The sequence below is a fragment of the Myiozetetes cayanensis genome, unplaced genomic scaffold (assembly GCF_022539395.1).
Source record: "Myiozetetes cayanensis isolate MyiCay16 unplaced genomic scaffold, myiCay2020 scf13, whole genome shotgun sequence".
Taxonomy (NCBI): Eukaryota; Metazoa; Chordata; class Aves; order Passeriformes; family Tyrannidae; genus Myiozetetes; species Myiozetetes cayanensis.
In genome coordinates this window covers 14,454,181-14,471,626 of record NW_026086937.1, presented here as the reverse complement: position 1 = coordinate 14,471,626, position 17,446 = coordinate 14,454,181, and the positions used below count along the sequence as shown (strand labels likewise).

The 17,446-nt window shown below is 61.1% G+C and overlaps 3 protein-coding genes across 3 annotated transcripts; all 3 read right to left on the bottom strand.

Annotated features, from left to right (window-relative positions):
- Window positions 1–290: 290 nt before the first annotated feature.
- On the bottom strand, window positions 291–4,705 carry CHRNG (cholinergic receptor nicotinic gamma subunit). The gene is made up of 12 exons (XM_050308177.1): window positions 4,660–4,705; window positions 4,122–4,261; window positions 3,974–4,018; window positions 3,657–3,766; window positions 3,407–3,562; window positions 3,045–3,142; window positions 2,080–2,283; window positions 1,690–1,804; window positions 1,317–1,431; window positions 774–978; window positions 538–671; window positions 291–458 (listed from the first exon to the last, which is right to left on the bottom strand). The coding sequence occupies exons 1-12, from the start codon at window positions 4,700–4,702 to the stop codon at window positions 291–293; spliced, it is 1,533 nt and encodes a 510-aa protein (XP_050164134.1). The 5' UTR covers window positions 4,703–4,705.
- Window positions 4,706–5,760: 1,055 nt separating this feature from the next.
- On the bottom strand, window positions 5,761–9,718 carry CHRND (cholinergic receptor nicotinic delta subunit). Its single transcript, XM_050308174.1, has 12 exons — window positions 9,667–9,718; window positions 8,865–9,010; window positions 8,647–8,691; window positions 8,447–8,556; window positions 8,176–8,331; window positions 7,844–7,959; window positions 7,394–7,594; window positions 6,946–7,057; window positions 6,709–6,823; window positions 6,311–6,512; window positions 6,087–6,205; window positions 5,761–6,001 (listed from the first exon to the last, which is right to left on the bottom strand). The coding sequence occupies exons 1-12, from the start codon at window positions 9,716–9,718 to the stop codon at window positions 5,819–5,821; spliced, it is 1,557 nt and encodes a 518-aa protein (XP_050164131.1). The 3' UTR covers window positions 5,761–5,818.
- Window positions 9,719–10,775: 1,057 nt separating this feature from the next.
- PRSS56 (serine protease 56) lies at window positions 10,776–17,187 on the bottom strand. The gene is given in 16 exon segments (XM_050308267.1): window positions 10,776–10,949; window positions 11,079–11,185; window positions 11,445–11,531; window positions 11,656–11,803; window positions 12,152–12,314; window positions 12,541–12,604; window positions 12,753–12,975; window positions 12,978–13,216; window positions 13,302–13,461; window positions 13,602–13,744; window positions 13,875–14,034; window positions 14,114–14,222; window positions 14,830–14,883; window positions 15,403–15,588; window positions 16,201–16,366; window positions 17,166–17,187. Coding segments are annotated over 16 exon segments (2,205 nt in total).
- Window positions 17,188–17,446: the final 259 nt, after the last annotated feature.

Genomic DNA, 17,446 nt, shown 5'->3' with positions numbered 1-17,446 from the left:
ATCCAGCCTGCCCAGGAGGGTTTGGCATGGAGAAAAGATCCCATTGAGGATTGCAAGACTGTCACAGGCTTTATTTCCACAGTTAGCACAGCATGGCGACCCCGTGTTCCCATTTTCCCCATCTCCACCCACTGTTGGGGTGTGGCAGACCCACCACTCCCAGCCCTCCCTCTTGGCACCAGGTGCTGCTGTGCCCATAGAGATCTTGGCCAGCCAGGGCACTTTAGGGGTGGCCAGCTCCTGGCTCCAGCAGTCCTGGCAGCAGGAGGACTGGTGGGCACCTGCGGGTGTCACTGTGGCTGGTACGGCTTGGGGTCTCCGGGGAAGGGCAGGGCAGGTGCCTGGTTGAAGTGAGCCACGAGGAAGATGCCAACAGTGCCACAGACGAAGAGAGAGGCCATGATGAAGAAGCAGACACGGTCGATCACCTGTCCCACCATGATCCACTCGTCGCTCTCCTGCCGGTGGTACAAGGAAGGTGAGGGCTGTCCCCAGTGCCCCCCATGTGAGTCCCTCTCCCCCCTGGTCCTGACTCACGCTGCCGAAGTCGTTCTGCTCCCGCGTGGCATTGGCGATGTGGTTGCAGGCATCCACGCATGCACGAATCTCGGGACCTGCCTCCTCCAGGCTCTGGCAGAAGTCCTGTGGACTGCCACTCTCCAGGCCACGTCCTACGAGCAGCAGAGGCAGCACAGCAGGCACCACTGAACACTCAGCCCCCTGGCACATTGCCCAGCTTGATGGGAAGGTACCAACCCCATGGGGGCACTCACCAATTTTCTCCAGCACAGTTTTCATCAATCCATCCCTCTCCTTTTGCTTCTCGAAGAGCAGCTCAGTCCGGGCTTTCCAGAGCATGTACTCATCAGCTTTCACCATGAGCCCCAGGGAGCTGCATCTCCGGACAGCTTGTGGTGGCCCTGGTGTCTCCTCTGACACGGACATGCCCAGGTAGCGAGGCAGGAGGTGCAGGAACACCTGGACACAGTGTTACCTGAGGGGATGTGACCCACTCACACCCAATGGGTGCGATTGGGTCCCCTGGCATTGCCTGGAGCATCCCCATGGAGTACCCTTGTCCTACTGGGATGTTGGGTGTGTTGACACCTGCTGCTCCCCACTGTTGGGAGTGGCTTGGAGGGGTTTAGAGGCACTCTGTGATCCACTGGGGACATCTAGGGGGCCCCTCTTTGTGCCAGGACTTGCACTCAGATGAAGACATTCCTGCCACCCTGCTCCATGAAGGACCTGGCCTCAAACCGCAAATACCCATCCCGTTCCCCATGTGTAAAGGGTAGGGGGATGATGGCAGGTACCTGGCGGACTCTTGGGGACATGGAGTGAGTGTTGGGCGTTCTCAGGGAGACATTGAGGACAATGACAGCATTCACCACGATCACCACTGTCACCACCATGAGGAAGGTCAAGTACCTGGAGAGAGGGCACAGACCCTCATGTGGGGCTGCTGGGTCACAAGCTATGGACATGCAAGGTCCTTCTCAGTGCCCTCCTGGACTGGGAGTTGGGGACTGGCAGTGGGACATTAGGAAGTTATAGCCCTACCTGGGCTAGGGGTTATTTCTGTGCCAGAGTCCTGTGCCTGGGCACTGGCTGCTGCACAGCACCTGGAGACTCTGCTGGCACAGTGTGACAACAGGGCTGGCACCCCTGTCCCCATGTGTCACTTACTTCCCAATGAGAGGCACAGCCTGAGAGGTCTCGGGCACCTTCTGGGCAATGAGGAAGAGAAAGACAGTCTGGGCCAGAAGAACGTTGATGGAGACGGTGCATTTCTGCCCACCCGCTGCCAAGGAGGGAGAAAGGCAGAGTTTGGCATGGGGCAGTGGTGTGGGCATTGCCCTCCTTAGGCAAAAAGCCCCCACCCCAAAGCTGAACTGGCCAAGTCCTGCCTTGAGGCTTTAATCAGGGGGTACCTAGAAATTCACACGGTCCCCCCCAGATATCACAGGAGCAGGTGAGAGATGACACTGATGGTCCCCAAGCACAGATGAGACAAGAAGCCCTTCCTGGCGTGTTTGCTGCCCCCGTGCCCGCAGTGGGCACAGCACCAGTGCGTACCTTTGGCAGGTAGAAAGTAGACAAGCACGGCCATGGCGGAGATGAGGACACAGGGCACGATGATATTGATGATGTAGAAGAGCGGCTTGCGCTGGATGATGAGGTAGAAGACGATCTGCTGGTACTGGATGTCATCTGGGGTGAGGTGCTCCGAGTTGATGATCTTCCGAGCAGGGCGGTGCTTGATGGCCCATTCGCCATTCTCTGCATCACCACAGCACCACGTGAGCCCCACTGCCCTGGTGGGGGCGCTGGGGCTGCCAGCCTCCCAGTCCGGGTACAGGAGGAAGGGTAGGACTGGTGATTATCACGAGCCCCACAGGGCAGCCAGGCTGGGCACAGTGCTAGAGCCACTTGGAGATGAGCACTGTGCAACATGCCATGGTGCCTGTGCAAAATACCCCAAAAAAATGGTGGATGGGGCAGCTGGGCACATATGGGGAACCGTGAGCCCCTTGGGCGCTCCCAGGGCTTTAGTGTGGGGCTGGGGTCTCCCCATCTCCAGGGTGCCACGGAGGGAAGCTGAATGTGACACTGGGTGATAGCACACTGCTCTCCCCTGCTCTCCACAGGAGCGATAGATTTTTTCCCAGTCAAGATCGCAACTCAGGCCGGTAATGAAAAAATAAATCTCGCTGCCCGAAAAGCATTTCGTTCCTTCAATATGCAATTAAAATGTGATGGAAAACGTCATTGTTTGGCCATGACAGCTACGTTCTCAGCATCAATCAAGCTTGCTCTACAGGAGCGGCTGCCAGGCAGCGAGAGCCCTGAGCCGGGGGGGTTAGAAAAACAAATCTCTCCTACACTCCCGCTTCCACTAATAACTTAAGTGCCCATGTAATGGTGGGAGCTGCTAATAGTCCCTGAAGCCCTGCTTTTGGCAGCCACCAGCACGGCAGCAGACTGCTACTTGGATGCCCCTCATGGTGGGACACCCTTATGCCGTGGGGGGCTGCAGTTACCTGTGAAAGCCTCGGGGTCGATGACGATCCACTCCACGGTCTGGCCTTCCTCCACTGTCAGCAGCAGGTTGATTTCATTTGCACTGTATGTCTGGGACCTGGAGAGGGACAAGACAGTGGCAGAGGCTGGCATGCAACGGCCTGGGTGGGCAAAGGGTGCCAGTGTGGCACCAGGTCATGCTGGCCACCTCCAACTCTGCTTTGGGGTGCTTGGCTTGTCCGTGGTTCTACTGCCAGGTAGCAGGGGACAGGTAGGTGGCATTTATCTGCCATTTATCTGGGCTCAATGCCCCAGGGCAAAGGTGGGCATCCCATGCTAACCCCTGTGTCCCAGGAGGACCTGCCACAGAGCCCATGCTCACTGGAAGACCATGGTGCAGTTCTGCCAGTCGAAGGGGAAGTAGGTGACGTGGATGACGCAGACACTGCGGTAGATGGCAGGGGGCAGCCAGTAGATGCTGCCATCAGGAGATATCAGCACATTGGCGTAGAGAGTGATTTCAAATGTCCCGTCGATGCTGAGGGGGAAAAGGGTGGGTTCAGCCCCAAACTGTGCCTGGGGGCAGCTGCCACCCTTGTGTGGGATTATGTCCCCATTGCCCTGTCACCTACTTGTTCTCCAGAACAATGTCAGGCAGCCATACCATGGTGGAGGGCACCCGCAGCTGCTGGATATTGTCGTATTTCTCAGGGTCCCACTGCAGGCGATAATCGGACCATTGCTGCGGGAAGGAGAGCAAAGGAGGAGGAGTCTTGGTGCTCCCCAAGACAAGGGAGACTGTGAGCTGTCCTGTGCTGCCCACAAAATGGACTCAGCTGGGGCTACCCACAGAAGGGGATGCAGATTACAGTGCCAACCCTCCATGGGGTGCCACCCTGAGGTGCAAACGTGGCAGAGCGTGATCCTGCCTGGAGGTGAGGGGTCTCACCATCTCGATCCAGACGTTGGTGGTGAGGGTTTCCTCTCGCTCATTCTGGCAGGGGATGAAGGAGGGAGATTGGTTTAGTGTCCTGCCTGCTGACCCACATGTGGGAACAAATCCTCTCCCACTATGGGTGCCAGGGGGCATCTCTCACCAGGGAGATGAGGTTGGTGAGGGTGAGCTTGAGGGAGACATCGATGATCTCATCCCCTCGCAGGGCTGGTCGCAGTTGCCGGTTGTAGTTGCTCATGAGGTCCTGGAGCAGCTTCTCCTCCTGGTTTCTGCAGCCCACCCCTGGAGAGGGCACATGCCAAGGGAACACCCTGGAGTGGGGACAATGGGGCCACCAATGCCCCAGAGACCAGATATGTTGAGGGGGAGGCAGGGGGTGTGCATGAGGAGGGCATGCCCAGGTATGTTACTGTGAGTGTGCACACTCGGCTTTGTGAGCCTGAATGTCAAGTCAGTGCCCCACAATGCAAGCAAGGGGGGTGCTTGCCCCCTATATCTCCCACCCCACTCACCCCAGGGACCTCTCCAAGGGCAGGACACAGGGACAGCAGGCTGCTAGCAGGACACCCAGGTAGGAGGGTGCATGGCACTGTACTCCCAGGGGGGACAAACCCTCCAGTGCAAAGGTGGGGGGTGGCCAGGTCCCTCCCAGGCCTCTCCCTGGGGCGGGCACCCCTTACCTGCCAGGGCGCAGAGGACGAGGAGGAGGCCGTGGCAGCGCATGGCGGTGCTGTGGGGCGCCGGGGCTGGGGCTGTGCTCCACTGCCTGCCTGACGCTGTTCTGGGCTGGGCGCCCGGAGGGATGGGACAGCTGTCCCCTGCCACTGTCAGCTGTTCCCAACAGCCACGGGGACTGGGGAGGGACGGGTGACCACCCACCTCCCCCCGCTGGTGGGGTGATGCCAGTTTACTGCGAAGCTTATCTGGCGTTTTGTGCCAGAGGGGTTGGGGTTGGGGCTGGGGGCAAATTAAGCTCTGTGCCTCAGTTCCCCCATGCTCCCCATGGAGATTTGCATCCCCATGCAGTGGAAATCCAGGTACCCATGGGTTATGGAAAACAGGTGCCAACCTGCCAGGACCTCCTGTCACCACCAGGGCAGTGGCTGCTTGCAGGCTATAGGGTGAGGAAGGGGCAGGCAAGTCCCACCACGCCTGGAGATTAATGCCCACCCTGGAGGTTCAAATGCTGCCAGACCACATGTAGGGGGGCCACACTGCGGGGGAATGGGGGTGTGGTGAGATTCCTGGCTCAGCAGAGAAGATATGACAGCTGTCCTGGGCCACTGCTGGTGGGGGGACGTCAGCTGTGCCCCTGAAACCACAGCCCTCGCATCCCACTGCTGAGCTGGGGAAGGAGAGAGCCCTCTGGGCCCCCAGCTCTGCACTGCGGGATGGGCTGTGCTGGGGGGGAACACTGTGGGTCTGGCTGGGGAATCACAGGGCAAGGGGGGTTATGTGGGCACTGGTGGCATCTCTGATCACTGCAGTGTGTCTGCAGGGGATAGTGCCACGTTAGGGAGGGATACATCCCCTTCCCCAACCCATCCTGCCCCCAGTGCCCAGCCCACAGGGGTAGCAGGGCTGGTACCACCACACTCCTCTGGAAAGCACCCCTTCCAGCCACAGCTGAGGTTCACCATGCTCAGGACACCCACATCACCCATTCCCTGGATGGACATCACCCTCCCCAGCACACACAGTGCTCAGGGTGGGCACTGTGCCCAGCGGGGGACTCTGAGAGAAGTCACAAGTTCAGTGCCCCATGGCAAGAAACACCCAGCTTTATTTTACCAAGCCAAGGCAGGCGAGGGAGAGGCACATGGGACCCCCACACACCCCTTAGACAAAGCGCTTGTTCTCCTCCTGGTAGTCATAGGGGTCTCCGGCGAAGGGCAGTGGTGGAGGATGGTTGTAGATGCCCATGAGGAAGATCCAGAGGGTGCCCACCACCAGCATGGGGGTGATGAGGAAGAGGCAGAGGCGGTCCAGGGTCCGGGCCACACGATTCCAGTTGTCGATCTCCTGGGGAGAGAACCGAGAGCCAGGCAGTGGGGGGCACAGTGGGCACAGGGAGGCCCCTCTGCCCTCCCAATGCCTATGGTCCCACCTCATTGTAGCTGTTTTCGTCCCGCATGTGCTTGACAATGTAGTTGGCGTTGTCAACGACAGGTTTTATGTGCTCGTAGAGCTGCTCGTCGCCTGTGACCGTGCCCTGCGGCGCCAAACCTGGGGGCAAGGGGGGCGGTGAGGTGGGCTCCGAAGGGCTGCCACCACTGCAGACCCCCGCTCCGCCACCCTTCCCCTTGTCCCAGCGGAGGGGCTGTGGCTCACGGGCAGGGGTGACGCGGCTGACCAGCCCGTGCCTCTCCGACTGCTTCTCGAACATGAGCTCGCTGCGGGACTTGACGCTGAAATACTCCTCTGCCTTGGCGATGTAGCCGGCGGAGCTGCAGCGCCGGATGCACGGGGCGCCCGCCGGGCTCTCGTCCGGCTGCGTCATGCGCAGCAGCCGGGGCAGGCTCTCCAGGAAGATCTGGGACACAAGAGGGGTTGTTGGGTCCCTTGGACACCTCCCCAGTGAGATGCCACCCCGTCCCCACTTTCTGTCCACAGACTACATGTGGCAGAGATGGGACACCCTATTGCAATGCCAGGGCTGTGCTGTCCCGAGTGCTCCGTGGGGCACGGGGTCACCCCTGTACCCACCAGTACCCCCACGCCCTGCTCACCTCTTTGACCCAGTCTGACATGACATGGGTGCTGGGGGTGCGGAAGTGGAAGTTGAGGACCACAACAGAGATGATCACCACAGCTGTCACCAGAAGCATGATAAAAAGCAGGTACCTGGTAGGGAGCATGGACTTGGAGCTGGCATCGCCACAGGGGCTGGGCACAGCAGAGCTGCCCTCTGGCACCACGAGGACCTCACAATGTCCCCACTGCACCCAGTGGTGCCCAGGACTCACTTGCCGATGAGGGGGACGGCATGGGAAGTGGCAGGCAGGCGCTGGGAAATTAGCAGGAGGAAGACAGACTGGGCCAGGAGCACTGAGATCACGAGGGTCATCTTCTCACCACCTGGAGAGCAGTTGAGCTCAAAGAAAACCCTGCCCCATGTGCCTTTCCCAGTGTCTCTAGTGCCAGGGTTGCCCTTGCAGTGTCCCACCATACAATGCCCCATATAAGGGTTTTCTATTATGGGGGTACCCCAGGGTCCCACATGGGGTATCCTGTCCCCAAGTGTGCCTCTACTAGGGTGTCTGGCTGAGATGATGGTGTCTTACATGGGGATATCCCAGTTCTAGGATATCCCCGTGCTGAGCATTGGGGTGTCCCCCTGTCCCAGGGCCTGGTGCAGGTGTGGGACATGGAGTGCCCCGGGGCTGTGACTCCCATGCCACAGGGCTCACTCACTGTCGGCAGGCAGGTAGAAGACAAGGATGACCATGAAGGCAATGAGGATACAGGGTATGACGATGTTGATGACATAGAAGAGCGGCTTGCGCTTGATGATGAGGTAGAAGGTGATGTCCTGGTGCTCACTGGTGTCAGGGGGAATGTCAGGGTAGACGTTCTTGCGGGCTGGGCGGTGGATGATTTCCCATTCCCCATTCTCTGCCAGGGCACAGGGAACAGCACACGGCATGGGGACATCTGCCATGACCATCCTCACCAGCACCACCAGCACTGGTCTCCCCATCCAGGGTCTGGGTAGCTCCAAGCCTGGTGGGTTGGGTGCCAGGGTGCAAGAGTCCCGGGTACACGGGTGTCTCTATGACAGGGTGCCCCAACTCCAGAGTGACCCCCAGCCCTCCACAGGGTGTCCCGCTGCCACATGGACATGGCAGAGAGCACAAGCCTTACCTGTGAAGCCTTCGGGGTCGATGATGATCCACTCCACCGGGTAATCCTTGCCTGTGTCCGGGTCGGTGTCTGTCTTCAAGTGCATGTTGATCTCCAGAGCACTGTATGCCAGCGACCTGGACCACAGGGCACAGGCAGTGAGGAGCTGCAGCTGCTACTGAGCACACACCACCCACCCACCCTGACCTCCAGCATGATGGACTCAGGCCACCGGGTCACCCGCAGACCCCCACCTTGCTGTGCCCCAAGAGCAAGGGGAGGGTGCTGGCAGCAGCAGGCACCACAGGGGGATGGGATGCCCACCCTGCTGCCCTGACCCAGCTGCCCGGCACCTGAATCTGAGGGTGCAGTTCTGCCAGTCGAAGGGGAAGAAGTCGACGTTGATGAGGCAGGTGCTGCGGAAGATGGCAGGTGGCAGCCAGTAGACGTAGCCCGTGTTGTAGATGAGGACATTGCAGTAGTAGGCAACCTCGAAGAGCCCATCATTGCTGCACCAGGAGAGAGACAAGGTGCTGGTGGGGCTGGGAAGGGGCCAGGGGAGCTCTGGGCATGCACCAGGCACAGTTCAGGGGGTTTGGGAGGGGAAACTGAAGAACAGCTCACTTGTTCTCCAGGACTATCTCAGGCAGCCACAGCATGTCTGGCGGCAAGCGGAGCACCTCAATGTCCCCAAATTCTGACTTGTTCCACTGCAGGCGATAATCGGTCCAGCCCTGGAGGGGAGGAACCCCAGATTACCCCCTCACCATGCTGGGCCACCCCACGGTGGCACAACTGATGCCGTGACACCTGTCCCTACTCACGTGCTCGAGCCATACGTTGGTGGTGAGCGTCTCGTCCACTTCTTTCTGCAACAACAGTGTGGGGCAGTGAGATGCCAAGGTGTCCCCACAGCTCAGGACCCCCAACACTCAGCAGCAGGGTGGAGGGGAAGCAGCCTCAGGGATAGCATCCAGCCAGCCCTGGGGGTGAGGCATGGCTGTGGGGCCCCCCACAGTCGGCACTGCCCACTGGGGCTCACCAGTGAGATTAGGTTGGAGAGGGTGAGGGCCAGGTAGACGTCCACGACCTCATCAGTGGAGACAACAGGACGCACCTCTTTGTCATAGCCCTTCTCCTCGAAGAGGTAGTGGATGAGCCTCTCCTCCTGGTTCACGCAGAGCCTGCCTGGGGGTGTGGGGTCAGGCAAACCAGGGAGCTGGTGGGGCTACTGGGCCCAGTGCCACCCCATAGGGTGGTATAAGAATGGAGGAGACAGGAACAGGCCAGGACACTGCATGTCTGCTGCACAGGAGCACAGCCATGGACATGGGCATGCAGGAATGACAGACTTGTGGGAGCTCATGGGCACACGTGGGCATAGGACGAGGACGTGGGCATGGACACAGGGACACACAGGTACGGACCCAGCACACAAAGGGACATACAGACACAAGACACTTGGGTACAGATCCAGTGGCATTGTGCACACAGGTGTATGCACACACAAAGGCACACATGCACTCATGGACATGGACCCAGTGTATGCAGGGACACGTGGTCAGAGATTTGGTGTCACTGTGCACACAGACAGGCACACACAGGGACACACAGATGCAGTGACACTGGGAACAGACAGCACATGACCTGGGCTGAGATACAGCTTTGGGAAAGAAGCACAAGGGATGCACAGTGAGGGGACTCTGACAGGTAATACCCAAAAAGCAGCCCTGGGGACCCTTGTGCCCTGTTTGGACCCTGCCACCGTTATCCCCCACCAACCCCATTGAGGGGGCCTGGAACGCCCCAGCAATAGGGCACCCCATGCCCCAGACCCCGCTCACCCGACAGCATCAGTGCCCCGAGAAGGGCCAGCTGCTGCAGCAGGTTCCCCATGCGGTGCCCGCGGTGCCCTCACGCCGTGCCAGGCCCTGGCTGCCTCCACCTGGCCTGGCCGAGCGGATGTCCGGCTGCCGGACAGCCGAGGAGATGGATGGTGCCAGGTGCTGAGGGGGAAGGGTACCGGCACCGGATACCCATTCCCAGCCCTCTCTTCCGGCACCCTGGCGTGCAGAGAAGGGGAGACAGGCAGGCACAGCTGGACTCACCAGCCCCACGGGTGACAGCCCATCACCCTGAGCCTGGGCACCCCAGCACAGGCTCAGGGAGGAGCGGTCACTTCCCTGCTGCTCAGCAGTCCCAGCGATGCTGCTCGGGGTGGCAGAGTCCCCACAGGCGGGAGGTGTTGGTACCCACTGATGCCCAAGCACAGGGGTGGCACCACCCCACCACCCACTGATGGCCCAGGGCACACTTGGCCCCTGCACTGTGAGGTTTAATGTGGGTCCCTGATGGGGTATTACCAGGGATGAGCACCAGTGCTGTGCCGTGGGTGCTGCAGTGGGCAGGAGTGTCCAACTGGAGGATCTAGAGAGTCTGTTCCAGGCTGGACCCAGCGGGAATCAAGGATGGGGGCATCACTTTGGGGTTCAGGGTGGATGAAAAGGGGGAGACGCAATGAGATGTCATAGCCCCACTGTAAAGTTCCTCCACTGTCACCCACCTCATCAGCACCGCATGGCACAGCACTTGCTTCACACTCACTGGCTACTGGAAAATAGAGCCCTTCTTTATTGAAAAATAAACGTTTTCTGTACAAATAAATAACAGCTTAGATACCTTTGGGGAAAATGGGGTGAGGATGGGGTAAGGATTGTCAAGGTGGGGGTCCCAGGAGAGAAGAGGACTGTGATTCCTGGCTGAGATGCTCCAGGTAGCACCTGGGGCACCACTGCCCTGGGGGGAAGGCAGGAAGTGCTGGTGGGAAGAGGGAAACTGAGGCACAATGAGGGTGGAAGAACCTAAGACAGGGAGAGGACTGTGTTTGAAATACATAAGGGACACCTGCCCCAGTGCCCTCTCCCCTTGCTGGAATGCTGCCCCAGGGGCACCATTAGGTTTTCAGCGCTTCAAGTGCCAGAGCGACGAGGCCGGGCATGCTGCGGGCCAGCGAGTCGCTCTCCAGCCCCACGAGGCCAGTGAAGGCCGTGGGGCGGCCCCCTACAGTGGCCCGCACCTGTGCCCGGTACAGTCCCTTGGTGTTTTTGGAGCCCAAGTCCACCAGGATCTGCGGGGAGACGACAGCACCGTGAGTCCCCTGGGGGAGCCAGGGGCAGAGCAGGACAGTGATGGGCTGGGGGGAGCACTTACTGGTTGCCAGGGTGGGGAGATCAGAGCAGATGGGTGAGGCACTCACCTCCTGGAAGGTCATGGCCAGGTCGGTCTCGGGCACCCGCAGCACCCAAGCGTACAGCTCCCGCACCGCACCCACCCGCACTGCCGACTCGTTGAGGCCGGGGCAGGCTGCAATCCCAGGAATGGGCAGGAGAAACATGGAGGGGGACATCAGGGTGAATTGCGGGGACACCATGCTGTGGCCCAGCCCAGGGAGGAGCCCTGGGGACATTATGGGAGCATGGATCCCTGTGGAAGGGGATATAACCAAGGGCTGTCCCACTGAAATGGGACTACCAGTCCTGGGACCAGGGTGCAAGGCTGAGGCTGGGGTTGTCACTGTTCCCATGGTGGCACATGGCATCCCGTAGGGTTTGTGGGAGCTTACCTCTGCCAGTGCCTGCCTCCTCCTCCTCCTCCTCCACCCTGGGCAGCTCTGTGGACACCAGCTCACGTTTCTCCCTCAGTGCGGACCCTGCCACCGAGAGAGGTGTGAAACTCCCAGCAGGGACGCGTCCGGTGGGCACTGCCCGGGCACGGAGACGGCCAAAGAGTGGACATCCCACTGTCCCCAGACCCTCCAGGCTCACAGGGCTCACGGCTTGGCAAAGAGGTCCCTGCCAGCTCTCCGGGTGCCTGTCGTGGCTCCGTAGGTTCCAGGGCGGTGCCAAGGTCCAACTCTGCCTGCAGCTGGGTGAGGAAGGCTCGTCCCTGTCCCACCATCTCCTCCACCACATCTTCACCCTGCTGAAGGGAAGGTGGGGTGATGGGGCACCCACAGGACACCTCTGAGAACAGCCAGGTGCCCGGTGACAGAGTGCAGGGCATGGCTGGGCTTGTGTCAGATGGGGCACTGGGGACATGCAACTGCTTTGTGGCTGTGTTGGGTTGGAGGCCGAGCTGCAGGGTCAGACCCATGGCTGGCTCTGCACTGTCTAGACTGGGAGCACTGGTTTCAGCTGGGGAGGATTAGATGCCCCCTTTGTAATGGTAAAGTGAGATGGTTGCACAGGGGACAACGGACCCATGGGATGTCCCTGGCAGCACAATCACCAGAGGAGCAGGGGGTTCTGCAGCCTGTCCCTCCCCACATACCTGCAGAAAGAGCTGCATCTCCCCGGGGAGCTGTTTCCTGTCCCTTGTGGGCACCAGAGGGCTGCCCCCTGCCATGGCCCTCAGTGCCTCCACCCAGTCTTGCAGTTGGGGCCCCACTGCCTCAAAGAGGTCTGCAAAGGGGGGGAGCCGCCTGGCCCTCCACCTGCAAGCACATGAGTTGAGCTCAGACTGGTGTCCAGTAGCACCCATTCCCAGGGCAGTGCCACCCTGTGCACACCACTGGGCACCCCTGGGAGGGTGCCCTGGTTGCAGGAGGAACAAGACCCCAGTGTTTGGGCTGTCCCCAAAAAGCCATACCAGTGTCCACTGGCATCTTGACCACCTCCCCAACCCCTTTAGCCCATCATCCCATGCCCACCATGCCTCACCTGGTGGGGACTTTCTGGGGTCCCTCTGCTGTGGGCCTTGAATGGCCCCCTGCCACAGCCAGGTCTGAGGGGACAAGAAGGGGAGAGGAGAGACAAAGGGCAGGAGAGTCCCATGGGGATGACAGGGCAGGCTGCTGGTGCTCCAGCCATCAGCTCTGGGGAGACTGATGGGACCCCAAGTGAGTGTGGGGTAGTCCAGCTCAGGAGAGTACCTGGGATATCCCTGCGGACACGGGGAGGGAAGAAATGCCCATAGATCTTGCCCAGGAGCTGGGGCAGAGTGCGGGTGAGGAAGGAGAAATCAAACTGGTTTCGGATGAAGTCCCCAGCCTGGCGCAGGAGATCCACCAGGGTCTGGGCGTAGGAGTGCAGCTCTGTGGGCACAGAGGACCCTGTGTGCACATGGCCCTGGCACCACACCAGCCTCACGCTACCAGAAAAGGGGTCCCTCCCCACACCCTAGCTCTGCCACAGTCCCCCAGCTCACCACATCGTCTTATCCTGGCACGGCAGGTCTCCTCAGCCAGGTGGGCACAAGTGGTCCGGCCCTGAGGTGCCCGGCAGGATCCAGCGTAGAAGGTGCAGAGACGGGCACGCTCGGGTTTCTGCCGCTCTGGGGGCAGCTGGGCCAGCGCCAGCAGGTCAAAGCAGCTCGGTTCTCGGCTGCCAGGGGCAGCTACGAGAGAACCGGGGCTGCAATGAGGTGCTAAAACCTCCCTGAGTGTCTCTGTCCCCACTATGGTGCAGCCAGTGGCACTCACAGTCCATCTGGAGGCTGAGCCAGTCCGTGAAGGCAGTGACGCGGGTGTAGACTCCTGGTTTGCCCCGCTCACCACAGCCATCACCCCACGAGGTGATACCGTAGAGGACAAAGTGGTGTGAAGTGGGGTCCTGGCACGCCAGTGGGCCCCCTGAGTCGCCCTGTGGGGGAGATGCCCATGCATTGGGCTGGGCTGGGACCCCAGTCACACTGACTAGCTGTGGCACGAGCCCAGCAGCCCTGTGTGCCCCAAGGGATTTTTGAGGTGGGGTGATGACAGTCCCTCAGGCCCGGGTGTTACCTGGCAGGAGTCGATGCCTCCAGACAAGTACCCAGCACAGAACATGGCACTGGTGAGCAGGTCCTTGCCCAGGGCACCCCGGCACGTCTCCTGGCTGAGCAGGGGCACCTGCGCCTCCATCACCACATCGGCCACTGGTCCCTCTGCCAGGCAATGCACCCATTGCAGGGTCCACTGTGCCTGGACATCTCTGGCCCTGGCTCGGTGCACTGGAACTTGGCACACGAGAGGGCACAGAGGGGGACACCCCACAGGATGTCAGAGTGGCTCTACCTTCGTAGAGGGAGCCCCAGCCCGCGATGTAGCAGGGGGTGCCAGGGCTGGGCTCTGTGGGGCCACTGGGAAGGCACACAGGGCTGACGGTGGGTGACAAGGCTAGTGGCACCGCCAGCTCCAGCAATGCCAGGTCCCCGTGAAACGTCTTGGGGTTAAACTGGAAGGAGATTTGGGGGTGTCAGTGGGGGGCCCTGGGGCATGCTCAGGGGGGTCTTGGGGTGCTCACCTACACCCACCTTAGGGTGAGGCAAGATGCGCCGGACGGGCACTGCCCTCTCGCCCACACCCGGCTTGCCCAGCTCGTGGTCGCCCACCACCACGGTCCACGCCAGCTCGTTACGGTTCCTGGCAGGGTGGGGGGCAGCTAGTTACAGGGATGTCAGGGTGCCACCCCGTGCACCCCTCTGCAGGGACCTCGTCCCCGCGTTGCCATGCCCCACGCCATACCCGGCAAAGCAGTGTGCCGCGGTGAGGACCCAGGAGCGCCCCACCAGCACCCCTCCGCACATCAGCTCCCCGTGCAGCCGCACCGACACCAGCCAAGGCCAGGCGCCCCGCGGGGCCACGCTGCCGCCCATGATCCGTCCTCGGAGGGCCGTGGCGTTGGCTTGTGGACCCCCGCGGCGCCCACAGCTCCCTGGCAAACAAAGCCGGGGTGAGAGGGGGCCCTGCAGCCCTACTGCTGGGACACCCCCTCTGCCAGGTGGGCACGGGGCGTCCGGGGATGGTCGCGGCAGGTGGAGGGGGTGGCGGGGGCTCAGGCGCGTCGGGCGCGCTGTCAAGCCTCATCGTGCTCACAGAGGCGAGCGGGCGGAGGGCCGGGGGCACCCCGCAGCCCGGCAGCTGCCGACGCTAACCTCTGCCCCCCGGCCCAGCAGGCAGCCGGGGGCCGGGGGCGCCCGCTGGCGTGGTGGGGGGATGGCGTGGGCACCGCGGGGCCGCCCCGGCTCACCTGGCGTTGCCACCTCTGCTGCTGCGTCCGGACTCGGGACTGCGGCTGCCGTCTCTGCAGGGACAGGCTGTCAAAGCACGTGGGGACACTCCCCTCCGGTGTCACCACCACATCCCTGCTGTCCTCAAGTCCCCCTCAGTTCTTTTCAGTGCCCCCAGAACCCCATCACCCCGAACAAACACCCCTGTACCACCCCAGGATGGCTTGTCACCCCCAGTTACTCAGCGTCTGCAATCTCTCAGCCACCTTCCCTTGCCCGCTTCTCCCATCCCAGATTCTCCATTACCTCTCAATGTCCCATTCCCCCCAATGTGCTCATCGTTCCCAATGCCTCCATCCCCCAAATCTCCACCTCTAACCCAGATCCCAATATCCCCTCCAACCTTCCATCCCACCAAAGATACCCCATCACTCTATTGCACCCCTACATTTCCCATTCCCCCACTCCATCCCAGCATCCCGTCACCCCCAATGTCCCATATCCCCTCCAAGCCTCCCCTGGGAATGCCCCGCTTTTCATCATAGGGTCTTCCCTCTCTGGGAGGAGCCAGGGGGATGCGGGTGCCCACTCACGGCACTCCTGGAGGCGGTGCTGGCAGAGCCGGGCGCTGAGTGGGGCACAGGCTTGTGGGGCCCCCTCAGGTGGGCACAGGTGCTGGTAGGGGGCACAGGCCTGGCTCAGTGCCCAGTTGCGCTGGGGCAGCTCGGGCAGTGCCTGGGCATCCAGCAGGGCCTGGCAGCTGGGGGGCACGGCTAGTGCTGCAAGGACAGCAGGGCTGTGGGCATCACCATGTTCTCCCTGCCCACCTCTGCCCAGGCCACCCCAAGCTCTGCTCTGGTGTGGGTGGGAAGGGGGCATGATGGGCTGTGTAGTCAGCACATTTTGGTAGGGTCTTCTGTGTGCTGGGGTATTTTTTTGAGGGGGTCTCTGAAAAGGAGACAAGGGATCACGCAATGTTTTGGATAGGGCTCCAGGTGATAGGCTACGATATAGAGAAGATGGGAACTGCTTGGGTAGGGTCTTCAGATGGTGTTTTGGTAGGGTCTCTAGCAGTTAGAGATACATTTTGGGAATCTGGGCACTGTTTTGGTAAAGCCTTTAGGGTAAGCCTATAGGGGAGAAGGTACAGTTTAAGTAGGATCTTGGGGTCCAATTTTGTTAGGATTTCTAGGGGATGAGGGTGTGCTTTGGTAAGGACTCAAAGAAATATTTGGGAAGGGTTTCTAGGCATGGGTGAAGGTTTTGGCAGGGTCTTCTGGGCATGGAATGGTCTTAGGACAGGACCCCTGGACTGTGTTTGGGTGGGGATCCTGGGCTCTGTTTGGGTAGGGCCTCCTGGGGATGGGGCAGTGGGGCCATGGGGTCATGACTCACGTGGGCAATGGCTGGTGATGTTGGCGCAGGGTGGGAAGAGGCAGGGGGCACAGAGTCCACAGGCCCCCCGCTGCCGCTGCTGCTCGGACAGCGCCCGTTCCAGTGCCAGCAGTGCACTCCTCAGTGCTGCCTCCAGCACCAGCGTCCCACGGCTCGACAGTGCTGATGGACATACATACAGGGTGCTCAGACCCCCAGAGCCCCCACCACTGCCCCCTACCACAGCCACCGAGTGCCCCCAGCCCACCTGGTGCCTGTGCCCCGATATCTCTGTGGTGGGTGTCAGGCTGGGCATGGCCTGTCACCTGTTGACATTGCCTAGGGTGACAGTCGCTAGTGTCACCTCTCTGCTGGTTGGCACATGGGCACCTGGGTGTTTGCCCAGGTCTCTCTGTATCCATCGTACATGGAGACCCCGTGGACACGTGTGTGCAAATATGGGCATACAGCAGGGTGTGAGCCTGGGCAGGTGTGCCCACGTGTTGGTGTGCAGGTACCTCTGCACACTTGTGTCTGCACTGTGAGTGAATACTTGTGTGTGCCAGGGTCCATGTGCCCATGTCTGCACGTCCCCATGTGTGTGCAGTCCTGTATGTGCCCTGTATGTGCATCCCCCCCTGTGTCCCTACCTGTGACCACCTTCCTGCTGGCCATGCCCTGGTAGAAGGTTCCCTGGGGCTGGCAAAGGTACCTGGGCAGGAGGTAGCACTGGTGGCCGCAGGGCATGAACCACAGCACTCCCTGCATCCCCTGTGCCCCCTAGTGCCACTGGTAGCACTTGACACCCAGTCCAGGCAGCACAGCTGTGTCCCAGGATCTGGGGTCTTCACCAGGGACCTGGCCATTCTGCTTGTGCTCCCTCCCCTCCTGAAAGTGAACCCAGAGGTCCCAGCTCCTACAGCAGCCCTGTTCACAGCTAAACCGTCCCACAAAGATGCCCCCGTTCCCGTGCCCCACTGACCTTGCAGGATGCTGGATGGCATGGGGTACAGCCCCTGGCCCAGGGGGGCCCCCCGCACCAGCTGCAGCAGCGGCAGGAGCGGCAGAAGCAAGGGGGGGACGAGGCGGACCCCGAGGAGAGCTCCCCGCGTCCTTTTCCCTCCTCGCTCCATCCCCGGGCGGGCAAAGGGGGGCAAGAGGGGGGAGCCCCCGAAATGCCCGAGGCGGGCGAGGAGGGATGGATATATACGGTGCCCCCCGGGCGGTGGGAGGAGAGAGGGGCCGGGGGAGCACAAACAGGCG

What these genes read in the sequence shown, in the direction of transcription:
- CHRNG (XM_050308177.1), bottom strand. Translation starts at nt 4,702, where the DNA reads ATGCGCTGCCACGGCCTCCTCCTCGTCCTCTGCGCCCTGGCAG. An exon ending in TCACCAACCTCATCTCCCTG is followed by an intron (nt 4,019 to 4,121) that starts GTGAGAGATGCC and finishes ATCCCCTGCCAG; the next exon opens with AATGAGCGAGAGGAAACCCT. An exon ending in GACATTGTTCTGGAGAACAA is followed by an intron (nt 3,563 to 3,656) that starts GTAGGTGACAGG and finishes TTTCCCCCTCAG; the next exon opens with CATCGACGGGACATTTGAAA.
- CHRND (XM_050308174.1), bottom strand. Translation starts at nt 9,718, where the DNA reads ATGGGGAACCTGCTGCAGCAGCTGGCCCTTCTCGGGGCACTGATGCTG. An exon ending in GAGATAGTCCTGGAGAACAA is followed by an intron (nt 8,332 to 8,446) that starts GTGAGCTGTTCT and finishes CTCCTGGTGCAG; the next exon opens with CAATGATGGGCTCTTCGAGG. An exon ending in CAGCCGCGTCACCCCTGCCC is followed by an intron (nt 6,206 to 6,310) that starts GTGAGCCACAGC and finishes CCTTGCCCCCAG; the next exon opens with GTTTGGCGCCGCAGGGCACG.